Source organism: Syngnathoides biaculeatus, chromosome 20, assembly GCF_019802595.1.
Source record: "Syngnathoides biaculeatus isolate LvHL_M chromosome 20, ASM1980259v1, whole genome shotgun sequence".
In the NCBI taxonomy this organism is placed as follows: domain Eukaryota; kingdom Metazoa; phylum Chordata; class Actinopteri; order Syngnathiformes; family Syngnathidae; genus Syngnathoides; species Syngnathoides biaculeatus.
Window position 1 is genome coordinate 8,638,986 of NC_084659.1, and position 20,093 is coordinate 8,659,078.

The following is a 20,093-nucleotide window of genomic DNA, read 5'->3' on the forward strand; positions in this document are numbered from 1 at the left end:
TATTGGAGATGCCAATTTGGTGAACGTTTTACCTTCTTCTGAAGCACGACGACCTTGCGCTCCTTGACGTCCAGCATGTCCTTGAGGTCGCTAATTTCTCCGTGCTGTGTGCTCTTCTCGTCCGAGATCTCCGATATCTGCTGGCTCTTTTTGGACAGGAGGGACTCTTTCTCCTCCAGGCGAATGCGCAGGGCATCCACCTGCGGACATCACAACGAGAAAGTCACAATCACCGAATGATTATGATGACATTTTTTTGTTTTTCCAGAAGAGATGAACTGTGCCTCAGTCTGTAATATGGCGGCCCTTTGCTCTTTGGCGGTGAGCGACTCCTTGAGGACGTCCACGTGCTGCTTGCTGTCAGAAAACTGGTTATTCAAAGTGTCCAGTTTGGTCCGGAGAGCCAGCAGCTCGCTGTCCTTACGATTCAGCTCCTGCTTGACCTGATCTATCTGTACAAAAAAAAAAAAAAAAAAAAAGGAAAGAAGAATAAATATTTAGATCCTTGACTGACATGGATATGGTGAGTGTTTTACTCTTGTTGCCAAAACAAGAGTGGGAAAACGTTTTTTAAAGGCACACGTAATGTAAACTTGTAAAGATTTATTGGTTCAAACAGTGTGTTCTGTTTAGTGGTAATATTTACAAGACAAAAGAATTATTTGCAGGGCTCCAGATTGATCATACTTTGGCCCTAAAATTTGAGACATTGAAGTCATTTTTTTTAATCTACGAGTGCGACTGGTAAATCTGGTGATTTTCAAAATGATTATTTTTTGTCGCAGGTAAACGTCTGCTCCAAACTTCAACCCAGTTCTAAATGTGTCGAAATACGGCAGGAAATTGTAGGTAATTGCAAAAACGTACAAATAGTACATACATATACTGTATGCTTTATTGATACAAATGTGATAGACTGTAAACACAGAGGATGCCCAAACATTAGATATTGTCATCTTTGGTCGCTCTGTGGTTACATCTTGTGCTCAAACATCACTAACTGCAGACATATTTAGTCCTTCCGGATGCTTTGTTACGTTCACCCGAGCAAGGAGGAAGTGCTTCCAACTGCTTTGCTGAAAGCTGAACTAAGTTGTGCATATACTGGATCACAGTAATGTTGAAACAGGGAAAAAAAATGTAAAAACAATCAAGCAGCAAAACACTCGTATGTAATAATCGTAGGTGAAATTTAACTTACGGGACTTAACCTATGAGCATATACAAATAACAATGACATCCACCTTCAACCATCCATCAATTTTCTGAGCTGCTTATCCTCACATGGGTCGCAGAAGTGCTGGAGTCTAGCCAAGCTATCGTCGGGCAGAAGGCGGGGTACACCCTGAACTGGTTGCCGGCCAATCGCAGTTTTTATAACTCAAATACAAAGTTTAGCGCACACAGAAATATCCTCTGCTGCATTAGTAAACCTAGCGACTAACCTCACTAAGCTAAAGAGAAAATGTCATGCAGAGAAACGAGCAGGTTAGAGCTGGACACTAGGACAGGAGCGGCAAGAGCGCAGCGTGGGAGGCAAAGCCAAAACCAGCCGGCGAGTGGCAGAGCAGCGGCCAAAAGACGGAGACGGAGGGGCGTTACGCTCTTACTGCGGACGCCTCGCGTTGCAGCTCATTGGCCAGTTCCCTTAGCTCCTCCTTCTCTGATTGGCTGTGACCTAACTCTTCCTTCAGCTGATCGACCTGGTGGAGGGGAGGAAAGTATAGTGTGGCACCCTGAGACACGCGGCGGATGAAAGGAAGCCACTTCCTGCCCTACGTCACCAACTCGTTTGTTGAAGGAATAAGAGGGTATTGAGAGGCGTCACCTTATTCTTCATAAACTTGGAGTGGGATCGGTACACCTCCATCTGCTTGATCTCCTCCTCTCGCTCCTCACTGCTCAGTGCTCCGTTGGACTTGAGCATGTTCACCTCCTCCTCCAGCTCCCTCATGCCGCGCTCCAGCGAGCTGATCTTGGCATCCTGGCGGGAAAATGAACGCGTTGAGAGCGCGGCGACAAAATGGGGAGCGGACCTTTCGCATTTGCGCTTCTACCTTCATTTCGATCACCGTCTGCAGGGCCTTGGTCTTGGTGGACTCGGGAGCTGCTTCGTACCTCCTGTGCAGCTCCTGAGGGACAAAAACAGCGCAACTGTCGGCGGACGACGGCGAACGGGGGTGGAGGGAGGGGCGGGGAGAAGGGGGAGAAGGTCGGGGGACGAGGACCGAAGGGAAGGGCTGACGCGAGGGTTGGGATGAGAGTGTGGGTCGCGTCACAGGGTCAGGGAAGGATGGTGAGCGCAGGAGATGGAGATGGTGCGGGGGAGGAGGAGGGCAGGAGGAGGTGACCATGACGGGATAGTGGCGACGAGGAGGTGGAGAAGGAGCAGGGAAGGAGGGAGAGGGACGGAGATGGGGGTGATGCGAGGGGGGCACGGGGAAAGAGCGAGAAGGCTGGAAGGGGGGAGACACGTGGAAGGGAGGCGGAATGGGGATGGAGGGAGTAATGGGGGCCGAGGAGGAGCCCGGATGGAGAGGTTTCCCCCTCCCCGAGGCGCTGGCTTTGAGTCTCCATGGGTCGATCCGGCCATCCCACATAGCCAAGCTTAAATGCGAATCGAAGAGCCAAACAAAGCTTCAGAAGTGACTTGAAATAAAAACAAAACAAAACAAAAATTCTTGGAGGAATCAAACCACGAGGTCGTCTCTACAAGAGCCTCTTAGTTGAAATGCGCATCTTCGCCCTAATAAATCGCAGACGTGGTCATTTTCGAGCTGTTGCCCCATCGAGTGTCTCGAGCAAAATGAAGTGAGAAGAGAGGAACATAAAAAAAAAGGGAAGAAAACGAGAACGGGAGGGCACAAAAGGAGAGAGGGCAGAATGTCCGCATCGCTGCTCCTCTTTGGGGGGGGGGGGGGGACACTCGGGGGCAATGTAGCAACATTACAAATACACACACACACACACACGTGAAAGCAATGGAGGCTCGGGGGCAATATGCATACATCTACAGAATTAGGTTGATAGCTCATAGTCAAAAGGAATGGAGAAATATGGGGCAATAGGTGTAAAGGGATATTTATAGGATCAACATACGACATACCCACTCGTGCTGTATGTACTGCATCGCTTTAACTGTATGACTTTTATTCTAACACAGTCACTAACAATAGTTAGCCACTAGAGGGGATTGTTGCATTAAACAAGCCGGATGACAGGAAAGAACAGTGAGTGGGCGGAGGATGATTTGCCTGCTTGTTTTAATAAACGAATGTGAAGCTGCCTGAATGTGATGTATGTCATTTGGCTGTGATGCACGAGTACACTTTTTCCTCCTCCTCCTCCGCCGCCGTCGCCGCCAAATGGCTTTTGAGCACACGCACCTCTCTGAGGAGCAGCATCTCTTTGTCCTTCTGCTCCAGCAGGCCCTCCAGCTGGTGAATGGTCATCTCCGCGTCGGCCAGTCGCCTCGTCCGCTCGTGGTCCTCCTCGGTGGCGCGAGACGACAGGCCTTTGCTCTGCAACATTTCCAGAAGCTTCTTGATGGATTCGTCCCTGTCGCGTGAGGGGGGGGGGGGGGGGTAATTAAAAAAAAACTTTACAGGTGAAATATTCACATGCTCATGAGCAAACGAGCAGATTGAAACTCCACCTTGCGTTTAAAGTGTGCTTCTGGGTGTCGATCCTCAGTTCCATCTCTTCCACCGTCTTCCTCAGGAGGTAGAGCTCCTTAACCTGCCGCTCGTATTCGCCGTGGAGACGCAGGAAGTTCTCCTCGGTCATTTCCTGCGGGGAGACGGCCTGGGACCCGAGGCGGCCGCTCTCCGAGTAGTCGGACTGGAAGAGCTGGTTGAGATCCCGCTGGATTCGGAGCTCGTCTTGCAAAGCTTGGATGGTGCACTGGAGATGCTGGTGGCAAAGACGGAAGACGTGGTTTCAGAATCTTGAAATATAAGTCTGTATACAAAGTTACAAATTATGCAAAAAAACAGAGATAAGCTAACGAATAGCATCAGCACAGCGGTGTTATTGAGTAACACTTGAACACAAATGGTGGTGTAACACACATAGAGAGACATGACCACAATACACTCCAATCCGCATGTCCGTACGACAGTATACTGCCCCCAGGTAGCCGAGGCGTGGAAATTAGGACGGAGGAAGATAAAAATGTTCACGTAGCAATTTATCATACGCAATTACAAATTATCACTTTAATTCTCTATTTTATGCATTGAACAAATAAACAATGCGTGAGATAAAAATCAAAAGTTGTTCTTCTCGGCTGAATAACCAACACAAGCAGTGATGAAAACGGCCATTAATTTTAAATAACGCGCGTGGACGTTCATGTTTATAAGTAGAAATCTTTGCAGAACATAACAATTCCTATGCCAGACAATTCCGGCATAAATTAACGGCGCGGCACGCAAACGTGGACTCACAGCCGCTCTCATCAAGCATACAAAAACTACATCAGAGTCGCTCGGGGTAAACAACCGCTCGCGCGCGAACGCAGATCGGGGAAAGCAGTGCCCACTTCGGAAGGTTTCGTGCGAGGGATTTAGTGTGGATAATGGGGACGCACACACGGTCCACGCGGAATGCGGCAGATCTCCCACCGGCAGACGCAGCTGGAACGTGCAGCCGAGAAATGCCAGACCACTTGAGAGAAGGAAGGAGACGCGGGAGAGCAAAATAATTGAGGCGTGCATTAGAAGGCCTTTCAAAACAATGCAGCAGATTCAGCGAGAAAAGGCTACAGCGGCGCAGAGCGTTAAATCGCCAATGAAAAGGGGGCACCACCACAAAAAAAAAAAAAAAAAAATGGAAAATGATATATATTTGTGCCATAACATGCCTGATCCGATGCATATTTGTGGATCAAAACGTAGGTGGGTAATATATGGCCTAGTTAAAAAAAAAACAAAAACAAAAACAATAAATGTTCTATTTTTTTGCAACAAGTGGGATTGAGATTTGCAGGAAAACGACAATTTGGGAATTTTAGTAATTCATCTTTAAAATATGGCATTTAAAAAGAATTACATGCCGTGGGCGACACGTTATCCCAACCGGCCCGCCCGCCTCCGCGTTCCCCGCAGCCGCTGCTCAGCTGTCCTTTAACATGAAGCATCTCTCGGCCGTTACTCCTCCATCTCATCCCTCACTCGCTGTCTGAGTCACGCGTACTCGCCGCCCCTGACTCACAAACACGAGCATATAAACGTACACAAAGACGGACCCACGTACGTACATCACAGCGCGTGGGCAAAATGGCCGCAAGCACCGCGACAAAAACGCCCACTCGCGCACTTTGAGACGGGAGTGTCAAAGTCATTTTTGTCGTGGGCCAAAATGAAGATATGATTTCCCTTGGAGGGCCGTGATTACCGTGTCGAAACGCCTCATCATATTACGACACTTGGCAAATAAGGAGGAGTTTGATTCTGATTACAAAACCAATGTACAGATGTGAAAACAACAACAGAGAAAGATGGATATCTTGTTTTGAAAAACAACAGGGAAACGGTTAAATGTTCAACTTGTCCATCCATTTTCTTAGCCGCTTATCCTCACAAGAGTCGCGGGAGTGCTGCAGCCTATCCCAGCTGTCAACGGGAACACCACACATAGAGACAAACAGCCGCACTCAAAATCACGCCTAGGCGCAATTTAGAGTGTCCAATTCATGTTGCATGTTTTTGGGAGGTGGGAGGAACCCGAAGTGCCCGGAGAAAACCCACGCAGGCACGGGGAAAACATGCAAACTCCACACAGGGAGGGCTGGGATTGAACCCGGGTCGTCAGAACTGTGAGGCCAAAACCCTGCCGCCCTGTTCAACTTGTATTGAATTTATTTTAAAAAGTGATTTAGTAACAAGCCGGCACGGTGGGGCAGCTGGTAAAGCGTTGACCTCACAGTTCCGAGGTCCCGGTTCAATCCCGGACCCGCCTGTTTCCTCTGGGGACTCTGGTTTCCTCCCACATATTGCCCCTAGGTGTGACGGTGAGTGCGGCTGTTTGCCTCTATGTGCCCTGCGATTGGTTGGCAACTAGTTCAAGGCGTACCCCGCCTCTGACAGCTGGGATAGGCTCCAGCACTCCCCTGACCCTTGTGAGGATGAGCGGCAAAGAAAATGGATGGATGGATTTAGTAACAAAAATATGCTTGTAACCTTGCAATATTCTGAAAAGTGAAGACTATTTTGCAATTTTGGAGCAGATTTTGCCAAGAAACATGAAACAACTTTCGCGGGCCACATAAAAGGATGCGGCAGGCCACATCTGGCCCCCTGGTCACGACTTTGACATCTTGGTTTAAGAGGATGCATGGTGGACAGAACACAAAAATAATCCCTGGTTTAAAAGAAGCGGGTAAATGAAAATAGTTTTACATTCCGCTTGTTGCGTGCACAACAAATCAGGGTGGCGAGAATATGTATGGATTGGAGTCCAAACAAATAAACAGCGAATCCAAAACAGCCAAAGGGCGACTCCACAGCAATGTTGACCCCAATCAGTCACATTGAGACGCGGCATCAGGGTCAGCGCTGGGTTCACAGGCAAGGAAAAACGTTAGGAGAGCAGCCAGCTGTCACATGTATTTAACATGAGCGCTTTCACATCACGCCGAGATGCACAGCGAGGGGGGGGGGGGGGTTAGAGCGGGAATGCCTTCGTACAACCGGCTTCATTCCTGTCCAGCGTCGCTCCATATAAGGAGAGCCGTGGCTACCGCCGGCTCCGGCACGCAAACACAGCAACCTCGGGGTGGGGGTGGGGGGTGGAGAAAGTGAGGAGAGAAGGAGGGAGTCACTGTCGGAAAAGTCAAAGTCTCCACCCTGCTAATCTGTCTTTTCCAGTGGAACGCCAACAAAGCGAGGCTGCGTCAAAGCCCAAGACCACTAAGACTCAAATGCGGCTTTTTTTTTTTTTTTTTTTTCGCTTCTCGATTGTTCCTTCTTCCCTGCCCTCTCTCCATCTGCTCTGTTCTCCCCTGCCCATCCCTCCACCTATTAACCTCTCTCGCCCGCTCCCTCCATCTTTCCTAAACAAACACGAGGACCATCTGTTAGGCATGAGCGCTGTGCGGCCATTTTTGAAAGGCTTCCTTCTCGCTGTCAGCGATGAAAAAGAGGTAAAAGGCGCAAGCACGCACGCACGGTTGGGGGAAATAATGAGTCATCGGTTGACGAAAACAGCGCGAGGTCACGGAGGCCGGGCCGAAGTGAGCGATGACACGCAGATGATGGCCGCTGTCTTTTTTGAGGTGCGCATCATGCAGCAAAGGCAGATGTCCCTTCAAGAGATGACTTTTTAATAAACTGCTTAGTCAGCATGCTGTCCTTTCCTGGTCCGACCGGAGCCGTGATCCGGCCGTAAAGGCTTTCAAACTCGCGCACAACCGTGTGTCCGATTACACTGAAATATTTGATTGACTTTTGAGTAAGTGTTGCTAAATGAGTGAGGCGGGTTCCGAAAAAGAAATGTTGTGCTCTGCGTAAAAATATGAACATTTCAGCCTACAAGAACTCCACTTGGAACTCACCAGGTCAACCAACCACAGCACATAACGCAAATTGGACCTCAGTTTCTCGCTGTGGAAAGTCTTTTTACTTGAGTCATATTACCCGAGTCTAAATTGTGGCTTCTCTACCTACCGGGGACATCCACCCATCCATTTTCTTCGCCGCTTATCCTCACGAGACTCGCGGGAGTGCTGGAGCCGATCCCAGCTTTCAACGTGCAGGAGGCGGGGTACACCCTGAACCGGTTGCCAGCCAATCGCAGGGCACACGGAGACAAACAGCCGCACTCGCAATCACACCTATGGGCAATTTTAGAGTGTCCAATTAATGTTGCACGTTTTTGGGATGTGGGAAGAAACCGGAGTGCCCGGAGAAAACCCACGCAGGCACGGGGAGAACATGCAAACTCCACACAGGCGGGTCCGGGATCGAATCCGGGTCCTCAGAACTGTGAGGCCAACGCTTTCCAGCTGAGCCACCGTGCCGCCCTACACGGGGACACGATGTGCCAAAAACGTTGATCACTCATCATCAATATGATCTATTTTCAGCTTATGCCCGGCATCCATTTTTAATGCATAACATTTACACTCTCCCCCTCGTTAGGTCAGTTAATTATTTCTTCTTCTTCTTCTCTTATTTCCATCGGCCGTCGCCTTCTTCATCCATTTCCCACCCACCCCAAATCAGTTTTTATTTGGCACCATTTCCATCTCACGCCCCCCCCTTCTCCGTTCCTCTCCACCGCACTTTTTCGTGTCCACTCCACCGGGAAAAGTCATTTTTTTGGGGGAGGAGGGGAGGCGCAGAACATTTGATTTTGAATATCGAGCGGCGGCCCCCCCCCTGCCGGATTGTGTTGAACGAAACGTCTCGACCGCTAATGAAATTAGAAATACTCAGTTCAAATGTAATAACATTAAGCGGCGGATTATAAGCCTTTAATGAGTCAGCACGCCGCGCGCTCTCTCCTGCGGTGCGTGTGGGCAACACCTTGCCACAACGTAGACGGGTGGAAGCGTGTTCATCCGTAATTTATTCAAAGCAATGCAAGACTGTTTAATTGTCTTGGATGGCAGGAAAAAAATCTGCACTGGTGAGGGAAAGGCTGCAGTGTCAAAAACGCGTCGCGTGCTGCCCTGTCACACCTCCCCCTTCAATGCACATTGCTCATTACGGTGTGTGCCCCTTGGCCACCGGGGGGCAGTGTAAGAAAAATGCAGATGTACTGTACAGTGAATACTCGGTTCTCGAAAGTCTCCGTTCTCGAACAAATTGGCTTTCGTTTTTGGTACTCGAACGCCCCCGCGGCCCGACCAGCTGACCCACAACGCGCTTTGTTGTGAATTCCCACGGTGCCAAAAAAACACGGAAATAAACATAACGTGGGCGGCCCGGTCAGCTGATCCACGACGCGCGTTGTTATTGTGTATAACGCAGTCTCTGCACGCAGACGTGGGAAATATCGATTCGGTTATCGAACAAATTGGTTCTCGAACTGCTTTTTGGAACGGATTGTGGTCAAGAACCGAGGTTGTACAGTACCGGAAACTCAGCTTTTCTCAGATTCTCAGTACGGCAGTAATATTTATCGTGCTTTACAGAGGATGATGAATATAGGACTTTGATATTGTTTCAATATATACAAGTTGCTGCACCATTTGTGTTCATATATCCATTGCTTCAAAGGTAACAACACCGAGATGCTAATAGCTATCCCACGTGCCAAGGGAGTTTCTCATTTTACGTTAGCATTCGGGCAGTGAAGACCGTGTGGTTGTTTTAAATACAGAAATTATCTTTGTTTGATGTGAAGTTTGACAGTAACTTTATGCTGAAAGCGACAGTTTGAAGCCTCTTTTTTTGAAGGATACTTACTAATTATGTCTGCCAAATTCATATGCAATAAAAAAAGACATGTACAAATGCAACATCGTCCATGTACAGAGAGCCCGACACTACACAACGAGCTCAATTGTACTGAGCCACACTAACACAAAGTGACACAGAAACACAAGTTGGCACACACCCCAACAAACAAGAGAACAGACAACACCCCCCCACACACACACACAGAAATACACAAAGATAGCATGCAAAACAACCCTTTAACAAGATGCGTGAGACCCCTTCTTTCGCCCTGTATCTCTCGCTTTAGTCTACATTGGCAAACACACACCCCGCCTTTGACGTCACGCGGCTCCGAGTACAGCCGGTAGTTTTTAGCGGCCCCCGAGAAGGAAGGACAGTGCAGTTATTGTTTAGTTCGCCACTGGCGCACGGAGAAAATGATGGCTACCATTTGAGTGTGAGCTTTGTTGGACGGGCCCCTGCGGAGAGGATTCAATGTAGGAGAATTAAACGAAGAGAAGGAAGCCATAACGTTGCAGCATTCCAGGCATTCCTTGCTCCTTTTTTTCCCTTCCCCGCGTTTCCCTGTTTTTCCCTCCCTCCTCTTGCAGCGATGAAACGACTACAGCGAAAACGATCACACGTAACAGAAAGGCACTGTGGCGTGAGTGACCAAAAACAGAAAAAAAAAAAAAAAGGTCAAAATGGAGTGCACGCTCAGCGGTCAGAAGAACCCATATGGTCACGCCGGGGTGTTTTTTTTCCGATTCTGTTTGTTTAAGCTCAACGGTCAGCCTGCTCCACAGGGCAGAATGGACAGAAGGTTGTGAAAGACAGGCGGAAAACAAGAACTGTCTACACTCAAACAGAAACTCTTGCCATTTTTGAGCAAAATTGAACCCTGTGAACAACTTATTGCTATAGTGGCTCCCAAAAATTATTTTTTTTTTTTTTTTTTTTTTTTTAATAAGAAATAGCTTCTTGGATCCAAACTGTTAAAATGTACGTTTGGTAGCATCCGTGTTGCCACGGAGAAGAATGACTGTTGGGCGACTTTGATTTGCGGGGAAGAGAATAATGTAGATGGAAGGTGTGGCGGACGAAGGAAGCTTGGGAGGGTGGAGCCGAGGTGAACATTCCGAAACGAGGAGTATGAGGGGTGGTGGGGTTCGCGGGGAGGCGTGACCGGGCATGCCTGCGGGCACGCGCTACGTATAGCCGTAAAATTAGGCAGGGCGCTTCGTTTCTAACGTGGCGATCGGGTGGCGAGGGCAGGAGAGAGAGCTGACTCACCGCGGGAGAACTGAAATAGAAAGTGTGTGTGTGTGTGGGGGGGGAGGGGGGGTGTCAAGGAAGGAGAAAAAAAGGGACTTGAAAAGGAATTTGGGGGTTAGATGGGTACGAGAGGAAGAATGAAAGTGAAATGAGGAGCTCACATTAACACACGAGAGAAGACGCTTTTCATGTCTTAACATGTGTTCCCTCCAAATACGATTAAGTTTACACACTGCTCTCTAATTCATTTTTTTTTTTGTGATTGAAAAAAATTAAACTAGCACAAATCATTTCCAAACTTTTTATACCATGAATGGAACCTGTGAATTGTACAAATCAAAATATTTTTTGACTTCAGTTATACAGGTTATAGGTCACACTGATGGTGGGGAAAATGTGGGAATAATCTAATATATTTATTTAGAAATAACAAATGTGGGGCGCAGTGGATCAGCTGGGCTCACAGTTCTGAGGATCCGGGTTCGAATCCGGCCCCGCCTGTGTGGAGTTTGCATGTTCTCCTCGTTTTCTCCGGGCACTCTAGTTTGCTCCCACATCCCCAAAATCATGCAACATTAAGTGGACACTCTAAAATTGCTCGTAGGTGTGATTGTGAGTGCGGCTGTTTGTCTCCATGTGGCCTGCGATTGGCTGGCAACTCCTTGCGACGCCCGTGAGGATAAGCGGCAAAGAAAATGGATGGATTGATAAATAAACTGCTCAGGACGCCGGCATGACTGAAGAGTGTGTGTGTGGGTCAGTTTCACAGCACCACAGTGTTATTTTTTTCTTTTCAAGTGAAGATGCACAGACAACACTTGTGCATGACTCACGATGCGGCCGTAAGTGACAACGACTGTTCTCTCTCGAACAAATTTTCAACCTCCTGCCGGCCGAGCTGAGTTTCATCCCTACCCGGTGTTTGTTCATCCTTGATCTTCATGTTTATACTTTTTGGATTGAATGAATTATGAGTACTATGGGTTATTCCTAAACATTTCCAAGGTTTGTTTTTATTTGGTACCTGCGTTTCCTCCTGCACCACCCTGTACTGCTCCTTCCACACGGTCATCTTTGTCGCTTCGTCCTTCCTCAGAGCGCGCTCCTTCTTCAGCTCCGGACTCCAGAATGTCTTGATGGAGTTCATGGACGAGCTCAATTTGGACTCCTTCGCATCCAACTAGAATACAATGTTGTCATTCAAGTGATGCATCCATTATTTGTTGGTGAGCAGGCATACAACAATGTCTATAAAAATGAGTGAAAAAGTGTTGCAAAGGCAAAGAAAAAAATGCGTACAATGTTGCTGAAGACGCGATTTCAGTTTTTTTACATGTTGTATGCCTGTGTGAACAAATGGCCTTACATCTCTGCGCAGAAGCTCGTTTTCTCTCAGCACTTCCCTCAGTTGGCTCTGCAGGTCTGTCATGGCACCCTCGCGCACCTGCGACATGCACAGCATTTTAATAAACTGCCCTCATTACATTGAGGAACGGGTACGGGTTGGAATGGGGTTCCTTACACTTTAAACGTAAGTACTAAGTGAGAGCCGGCTGGCCGCCGCCGAGCCGTCCCGGCAGCATATTCATTATGTTGTTCTTTTAAAATAGTAATCAACTTTCTTCTTTCCTTAACCCATTCATGGGCAGGGTGGCAATTTTTGCCTTATTGAGATAAAAGTCTCCTAACAGGGCACAATCAAGGTAACAACACTTCTTTTTCGTTCATGGTTAAATTATATGATAACTTTACTAATTTATAATCTCATCCCAAAAATGGGACGCTGCCCGCGAGAGGGTACTTGGGTTTTCTTAGTAGAAAAAAACAGAATCTGCTTAAAACACTTAAATATTTTGATATGCTAAAGGGATATGATGCGTGAAAATCATGATGTCCCAAAAATGGGACGCTGCCCACGAATGGGTTAATCTTTATTTCTTGTCTGTTTCCGCTTTTTGTCTTATTGTAATACAGCTACAATCGGTTTCTTGTACTTGTTGGTGCTTCAATAAAAACTAATACAGAACAGTGCAGTATATGTGAAGCCCAAAATATGATCTGGATAAGAATAACAGGGGTCGCATTTTTTCGGATGTGTGCAAGGGTCGACCGGCAGGTGGTGTGTGCACCGTGCGCGTTGGCGACTGCAATTTGTTCACGTTTGGCCGCGTTACAGCACAGAGTTGAGATTTCAGGCGATGACGAACGTTGCAGAGGTAGTGGGAGGCTCGATCTTCTCTTTTTTTTGAAACCGACTGCCGCTTATTCTGGTTTTAATTAGACGGCATTTTCCACAAGCCAATTATAAGTTCAACTGATTGAACTGATTGAATTTTAGTGCATAAGGAAGGCAGGATAATCCTCACCTGTCTCATGGAGTGAGGCACAGTGGAAGCCTGCGTGGGCTGACTTTGCCCCTCCCCGCCAAACGCGATGGCATCACTGGATATGACCCCACCGGCGCCCCCTCCTCCAGAGTTGACATTTGGGCTGCTCCCCACAAAAGGGGTCCGCACCCCGTAGGCCACCCTCACTCCGGCCCTGCCCAGCGTCATTGTGCTTTTGGGCAGAGAAGGGTTCAGCCCGCTGCCCAGGCTCCCGAGTCCCACCGGGTCTTCGGTCCCTTCGGCGAAATACACCGGACCCCCTGTGGCATACGCAGCGTTGAGTGACTGGATATTCTCCATGGATAGGGTTTTCCCAGAACCGGTGAGGCCGCCGGTAGAGCCGGCGCTGCTGTTGCTGCCGTTTCGGCGGTGCGCCAAGCGTGGGGAGCGGGGAAGTCGGGGGGAGCGTCCGGGGCTGCCTGACGCTGACCCGTTACCGTTGGATCCCACGACATCCAGCTTGGACACGGAACGAGAACTTCCATACATGATGACGGATTCTTGGGGTTTTGGTGTCCAAAATAAAAGACTAAGTGAGAGCACCAGAGAGGAAGGACGTAACAATCCAAGGAGACAACTCGTGTCCCGATGAAAACATGAGTCACAGGGATGCTTGCAACGTCCTCAAAAAGCGAGAAACAGAACAAACCGATTCCTGTTCCTCGTCATCCGCTGGAGTTCTTCTTGACCTCGTGGTGCAGTGCTGACACCCCTGTGATCACTATAATCCTTTCGAACGGAGGCTGCCTGCCGCTCCACAAAGGCGGCAATCACTGAGTCACCTATGGAGGAGGAGGACAAATGAGAGAGGATCTTGTGAGCAAAACGTGCACATTTTCACCAGCTTCTGGTTTGAATTTGCTTATTTCGCACATTAGTTTGCATTTATAACAGAATAACTTGTATGTGAGGTGAAAGTAATATTTTTGTTCACTCGATGTCACCATTCTCACATTCTACTGTAGTATCTGGGACTTTGTAAGGCTTTAAAAAGGTGGGATGCAGCCTGGTGAGTGACATGAGTGCCAGAGAATGAGAGTGTAAAGTTGCCAGGAGAATGCGCTTATTACGTGTGTGTTTTTTTTTACAGTTCGTTCAATAAAGCAAATAAAAATTTCTATCCTTGACCACTTGTGTAGCCATTACAATATAGCTAGCAATGGTAGGCTATAATAAATGAGCTAACGTCGATTTGTTCCCTTTTGACAGCAATTCCAATACTTTGATTTACAGGGAGTCCTCCGTCTACGACTGAGATCCGTTCCTCGAGTGGCGACTTAACTCGAATTTCGACTTAAGTCGGATTCCACCATTAAGGTCAGAATTTACATCAAAATACTTTGTAAAAAAAAAAAAATACATTGAAATAAACAAGATGATGTACTGTACTTCGCATTACTGCTGAGAGGTGGGAGGCTGTGCTGAGTTATTGCGAAGGAAGCTGGTCCTCAATCCTCTCCATTTCGATAAGTGTCAAAGAACCTTTTTTGTGATCATTGTATCCGACAGAGGAACGGTACCCTTCATCACATGCGCTAAAATACAGGCTTTGTCTTGAGTAATTGTCACCACGGTCGACCAACTGAAGCCTTGGTGGTGTGTTTTTCGTCTCTCCTTCCTCCAATTTTTTTATGATCTTGAGCTTCGTTTCCATGGTAATGGATTTTCTTTTGGCTGCAGAAGCATTGCTAAAAGACACGGCTTTCTTATTAGGGGTGATAATGTCTAAAAACAAAAAGAGGGCAAAAAATGCAAAGATACTCCCGGCGCGCAAACACGGACATGCATTAGCCAGACAAAATGGCGGACAGGGACGGGCGTTGTAAAGTCGAAACGTCTTAGGTCGAGACCGTCTTGACCTGAGGACTTCCTGCATATGATTAACCAGCACAGTCCTAAAAGCACACCTTTATAGTCTAATATGTCGAGGGCTAACATAAAATATGGCTTCATTTTCTCCTGAGTGTCAAAACAAGAGAGACCGCCTTTCCAAAGATGATAATGCCGAGTTGTGACTGACACATGGATGGATTTCATCTTCATTTCACGTTTGAGTGCACACCCCATGAGTTGGCCTGTCCGTAATTTTCCACAACCCTCGCAGCGGTGTGAGCAACGCAGGCTTCCGACTGCAGCGATCTTTGGCCGGCGCCGCGCAAACTTGCAGCCAGTCCGTGGCGGCCACGTGTGCCCGACAGAAGCGGGGAAAAACCATCTGCGCCGCTCGCCCCCCTCGGGGCCGCAAACACACACCTGGACGAGGGCAGACAGGCGCGCACACATATACTCTGTACTGGGCCAATCAAGTGAAAACACGCAGACGGTTTCGCTCTACGGAGAGAAAGGTATCAACTTGACAGATGCACATACATGAACAGCTCATTGGCCATGTTAGTAAGAACACACACCATTTTTTTCAAGTGTGTGGGGTTCCTACTGAAATGTAGATGATGTTGCTAACATGTACCGTACACTTTATAACCTCGTAGATAACACTAGCCACATTAGTCAATGTCCAGATCAGATATCGGGGAGAATTTGACATAAAAGAGGAATACAACAGGCATTGCAGGTTTGGAGGCAAAAACTTGTGACGCATCACAAGACGGCGGAAAAGCTCACATGCCCGACGCATCTGCTCAAAGGCGAGGCAATCATGTGAAAAACCAAAAGCAGGGCTGCAAAGTGAAACATCTGCAAAACATTCCGAGGCTGACTGCACCACATTCTTCCGAATTTGCAATGTAGAACTTTTTGAGAGCACGTGCAATGGAGGCATAGACACATGGAAACGCATGTCACCGTGAGCGAAAAACATTACGCTCTCATTCTATTTTCCAGTCACTTCGGTAGCTTTGCGGCGAGGGAGCCTGCAGTGGCATTCGTGGAGACTGAAAGCCAAGAGTCAGAAATAGAGGCAAACGGATACATCAGGCTTTGCGCAACCTCACTCTGTGACTCAACACTTAAGCAAAGTATCGGGGGCGGGGGGACGACAACAACTTTTATTTACTTTAGTTCATTTAAATCCTCATTTTTCTCAGCTGCTCACTGTCGCTTGTATTTTATTAATATACTTTTTTTTAATAACGATTTAATGTCTCGTCTTCTCGCCGCACCCTACATATTGCCGCAGACCTCATAAACTCTTCGAATAGGACACTAGCCCACGAGGATTCTCCGCGCCCGACTGCCAAGTGCGTGGATTAACGCGGCTGTGTCGTCGACTTCCTCCGCCTTCCCATCCTTCTTTCCCCCGGCATTCCCGAGGTGTCGAGCGCGTTCTATTTGTGTGGCAGCCACTCCACAGCCGATCACTCCACACACTGGGGCAAAATACCACACAAATGCACTCGTCCTATACTTAAGACACCCGACTGCTTATGAGATGCTTGCATTCGACGAAATGCAATGCAGGCAGGCTGCTCGGTGATGATGATGATGATGATGATGTGTCCGGAAAGGACTCCCTGGAAGCCATCGAGACCGTGCTGCTGAGAATGTTCTACTCAAGACGAGAAGACCGACAGAGATGACAGTCATCTGATTAGAAGATACAGTATATGAAATAAAGCAGCTTTTATATTCACATAATGTATGTTATTTCATTTATATCCAGGGGGAAACAAAAAGCAAAATAAACGCTTGGTTTTAAGTTATTAAGAATGCAATTTCTCACTTTGTCACAATGTATTTCAGCACGTTTGGAAACGTTTTCCATTGCTGCGACAATTCATGTACTGTACTTTGGTGCCGTACTGCTGTATTACACAAACATTAAGTACTGTCACACAGTACTGTGACAGAATTTGTCAACTTTTTTTTTTTTAATATTCGCTAGGACTGAAACAACTCATCAAATAAGTTGAATAATTCAAAAACAAAAAGGTCAAAAGGAAAATCTCTGCTTTGAAGCTTTGCATCTGATGGTTTTAATAGTTTTGTTTTAATATTGTTCTTGCAAAATCCTTTTAAAAAAAATCAAATTACATGATTCATTGATAATAGGTGCAACACTATGTTAGAAAAATATTCAATGGCTGCAGCTCTAGTTTTAATAGTTGGGGTCATATCTCAGTCCACACCATTTTTTTTAACATTACTGAAAACAAAAATTTATTTTGCATGTCAGACCCCAAAACAACAGAAGAAGAATCACTGTTTTCATCAGTCGTCTCAAAAAAATATTTAATTGAAAAAAAAAAAAAAGACTTAAAAAGGATCTCAAAAAAAAGAAAATGTGGATTTACTCCAAGAATTGGCTTCACAGGATCAAAGTGATGACATTTTCTCCTACTCTCACCAGAGTACAACCAAACAGAATGACACTGTGTGCGAGGGAGAATAACGCGTTTAGCGCGAGATGCCGACGCGAGATAGCATGACGACTTCTAACTTCACCCTCAAGACGTGCAGATAAGTCGCATACAACATGGATCAAGGACCGGGAAGCGCAACGCGGATAAACGGCAGATAGCGTCGCCTCCGGTTTGGAAAATAACCTGCGATGGAGGCTACAGTGATACAAAAAAAAAAATAACCCACAAAATCAAATAGAAAGATGGAACGCTGAACTTTCAACGTCAATGAACATAAAATGGGATCTGTAGTTCCCCGCAGGTTCAAAGGGGAGTGTGATGAGAATTGGACAGGCTAAAAGAGGCTGATGTGAAACGTGGTTTGGTCACAAATAAATCCCTCTCCTGGCAAAGCAATCAAAAGTTTGTGATGAATAAAACACAAGGTGCAAAAAAGGTGAGCGTGGAGGTCAAACGAAGCTTTGAGATGTGATTTGTCAAGGCCAAGTGAGGAGAATGGAAGTTTGAAAAAAAGAGCTTTTTCTCAGATTCAATCATTCAAGCAGAGGACAGCAGAGAGTGTTTGCAGTAATCTGCGGGAGGAAGCAGGTTCCCTGGCTCAGTGTTCCTGTAGGAGGGGCAAAGACGTGGAGCTGTGGGAGGAAATCACACCGTCCTTTTCCTCTCATTCTCGCGTTCTCTCCCACTGAGCGTTGCACAACAAACACAAGCAGCAGACTTCGCCAACCCGCCTCCATTGACACGGCCATATCAGATTCACAGTCCATTTGGTTTGCAAATGTGTTATTATCTGGACAGAGGACGAGCGTTTGCGCTGGTGCGGCTTTGTGCAGATACACAGATCGCTGACAACTGTTTTGAGAGCAAAGCAAAGATTTGGAAAGTCCTCAACTTCGGTGATCCTACTGAATTCGCTACTAAAAAAATGTTGTTACTGAGCTAGAGAGTCAAAAAAAGAAGATAATACAGTACTTGGGATACATAACAGTCACGAGAGAACTGTAATATTTAATCATTTAAAACTCAGACGCTGAATTGGGGATGACATCTGTCCATTATTGCTATCTTGAACACTACCTGCCCCCCAAAAAACAAGAATAGTCATCATGTTTTATGTATAATCATTTTTAGGACGAATATTTTTTGAATAAACTGTTCTATCGATTATCCTATCGATTCTCCATTGTTAATACAACAATACAAATGCAAAAAAAATGCATGTACAGGTATTGTTTTTGCCCACTCGGGTATTGTTTTTGCCCACTCTGGGTCACCATCATCACACTGAGGGCTGGGAACTGTTTATCTGCGCCCCCGGAACCCCTGTTTCGCACGGACATTTGTTGCAGACGCACGCCATAATTGGACCAGAGAAAATATTGCAAAAAACGACAGAGGAGCGTCTGTAAGTTACATTTTTATTTGGGACAATGTTAACCGTCTATTTAATGCACATATAACATTATATACGAGTGATGATTGCGGTAGTTAGCGATTTGTTCCTTTGTTTTTTACCCAAAATGCTAATCGCGATTGCCAACCATTAGCATTTTAGTGCTAATGTAAACAAAAGTTTTACAATAAGTGTAAGCATTCAAGTCCATCCCTCATAAATAAAAATATAATGCATGATACTAGTGAAGATGATATTCAATGATTTGACCAACAATCAATAGAATCAATTCTAAGAAGATTCTGTAGTTTGCTCATGCTTGGCTTCTCAAGGCCGGTCTGGTGAGTGACATGGGAGTCAACGACGCCAAATACAAAAGTTTGTCAAACATGGCACTGAACACTTTTTAAGAGTAAAAAGACTTAATTATTGATACGCTAACATTCAACTACATAATGTGGTAATTGTCTTTGTGAAATGTAACTCAAGGAATTTCAGTCTGAACACTACGGCCTAAGAAACCTCCATTACCACACAAAAAAGGTTAAAATTCAAATTTTCAGAGCATATTTGCAGTCGCCTAAAAAAAAAAAAAAAAAAAAAAACCCACATACCGCCACATACCTATTATACGTTAATCTGGTCAAGTCATCGTTGTCATAATATCGGAGCATTTTTTTCTGAGTACATTATGGACTGTTTATAAAACAGATTTGGAGACGTAGTGCACAGACAATTTACGTCTGTTACAGTTATGATTGTGATGACTTGAGCGTTCCACCTACGTGCATGCTAGCCTAAGGTGACAAGACTGGAAGTCAAGCCAAAGTGTCCCCAAACACGGCTGCCCGAGCTGAAAGTGCTTTTTCTCACTCGCCATCAAATTTTAATTATGTTATTGCTGATGTTGCTGCCGGCGAAGGGGAGCACGCAGACACGCGTGCAGTGCACACGACGTTGTTTAAAAACTACACTCGAACCGTAGCAATGTGCAAAAACAACGTTAAAGATCGAGGACTCCAAACTGACAGTTAACTTCCAATACTCACGATTGTGAAAGAAGATCCAAAATGGACCGTTGCAAAGGCTCCCCAAGATAATCCCGCGACTCGCGGAGCTCCCCGTGGACGAGCCGAGACGTGGTCCGCCCTGCGCCCTCTTTCTGCTCGCTGGCCCCGGTCTGAAGCAGTCTTTCCCGGCCCCCTCGCGTCTCCCCCTACCCCACCCACCCCCAAAAACGCTGCCAGATCCTCTCCTGGCGGCTATGTGGCTTCCCCGCTGCGCGCCGCGGTCGCTCCCATGACGTCACGACGCAGGAGCGCGTCCCCGCGAC

The 20,093-nt window shown here is 46.7% G+C and overlaps 1 protein-coding gene across 3 annotated transcripts in view; it reads right to left on the reverse strand.

Annotated features, from left to right (window-relative positions):
- The window catches only part of LOC133493432 (ELKS/Rab6-interacting/CAST family member 1-like), a 68,809-nt gene extending 48,826 nt beyond the window's left edge, over nucleotides 1-19,983 (reverse strand). Inside the window, exons 1-11 of one of the 3 annotated variants that reach the window (XM_061806783.1) lie at nucleotides 19,810-19,983; nucleotides 13,028-13,830; nucleotides 12,028-12,105; nucleotides 11,686-11,841; nucleotides 3,656-3,912; nucleotides 3,387-3,558; nucleotides 2,058-2,132; nucleotides 1,829-1,984; nucleotides 1,611-1,703; nucleotides 285-452; nucleotides 33-200 (exon numbers count right to left, since the gene is read on the reverse strand). In XM_061806783.1, coding sequence (XP_061662767.1) covers nucleotides 33-200; nucleotides 285-452; nucleotides 1,611-1,703; nucleotides 1,829-1,984; nucleotides 2,058-2,132; nucleotides 3,387-3,558; nucleotides 3,656-3,912; nucleotides 11,686-11,841; nucleotides 12,028-12,105; nucleotides 13,028-13,537 — 1,833 coding nt within the window. In that variant the 5' untranslated portion in view covers nucleotides 13,538-13,830; nucleotides 19,810-19,983. The remainder of the gene's footprint in view (nucleotides 1-32; nucleotides 201-284; nucleotides 453-1,610; nucleotides 1,704-1,828; nucleotides 1,985-2,057; nucleotides 2,133-3,386; nucleotides 3,559-3,655; nucleotides 3,913-11,685; nucleotides 11,842-12,027; nucleotides 12,106-13,027; nucleotides 13,831-19,809) is intronic. The other 2 variants (XM_061806784.1, XM_061806785.1) reach the window with 2 other exon arrangements.
- Between the last annotated feature and the right edge of the window lie 110 nt (nucleotides 19,984-20,093).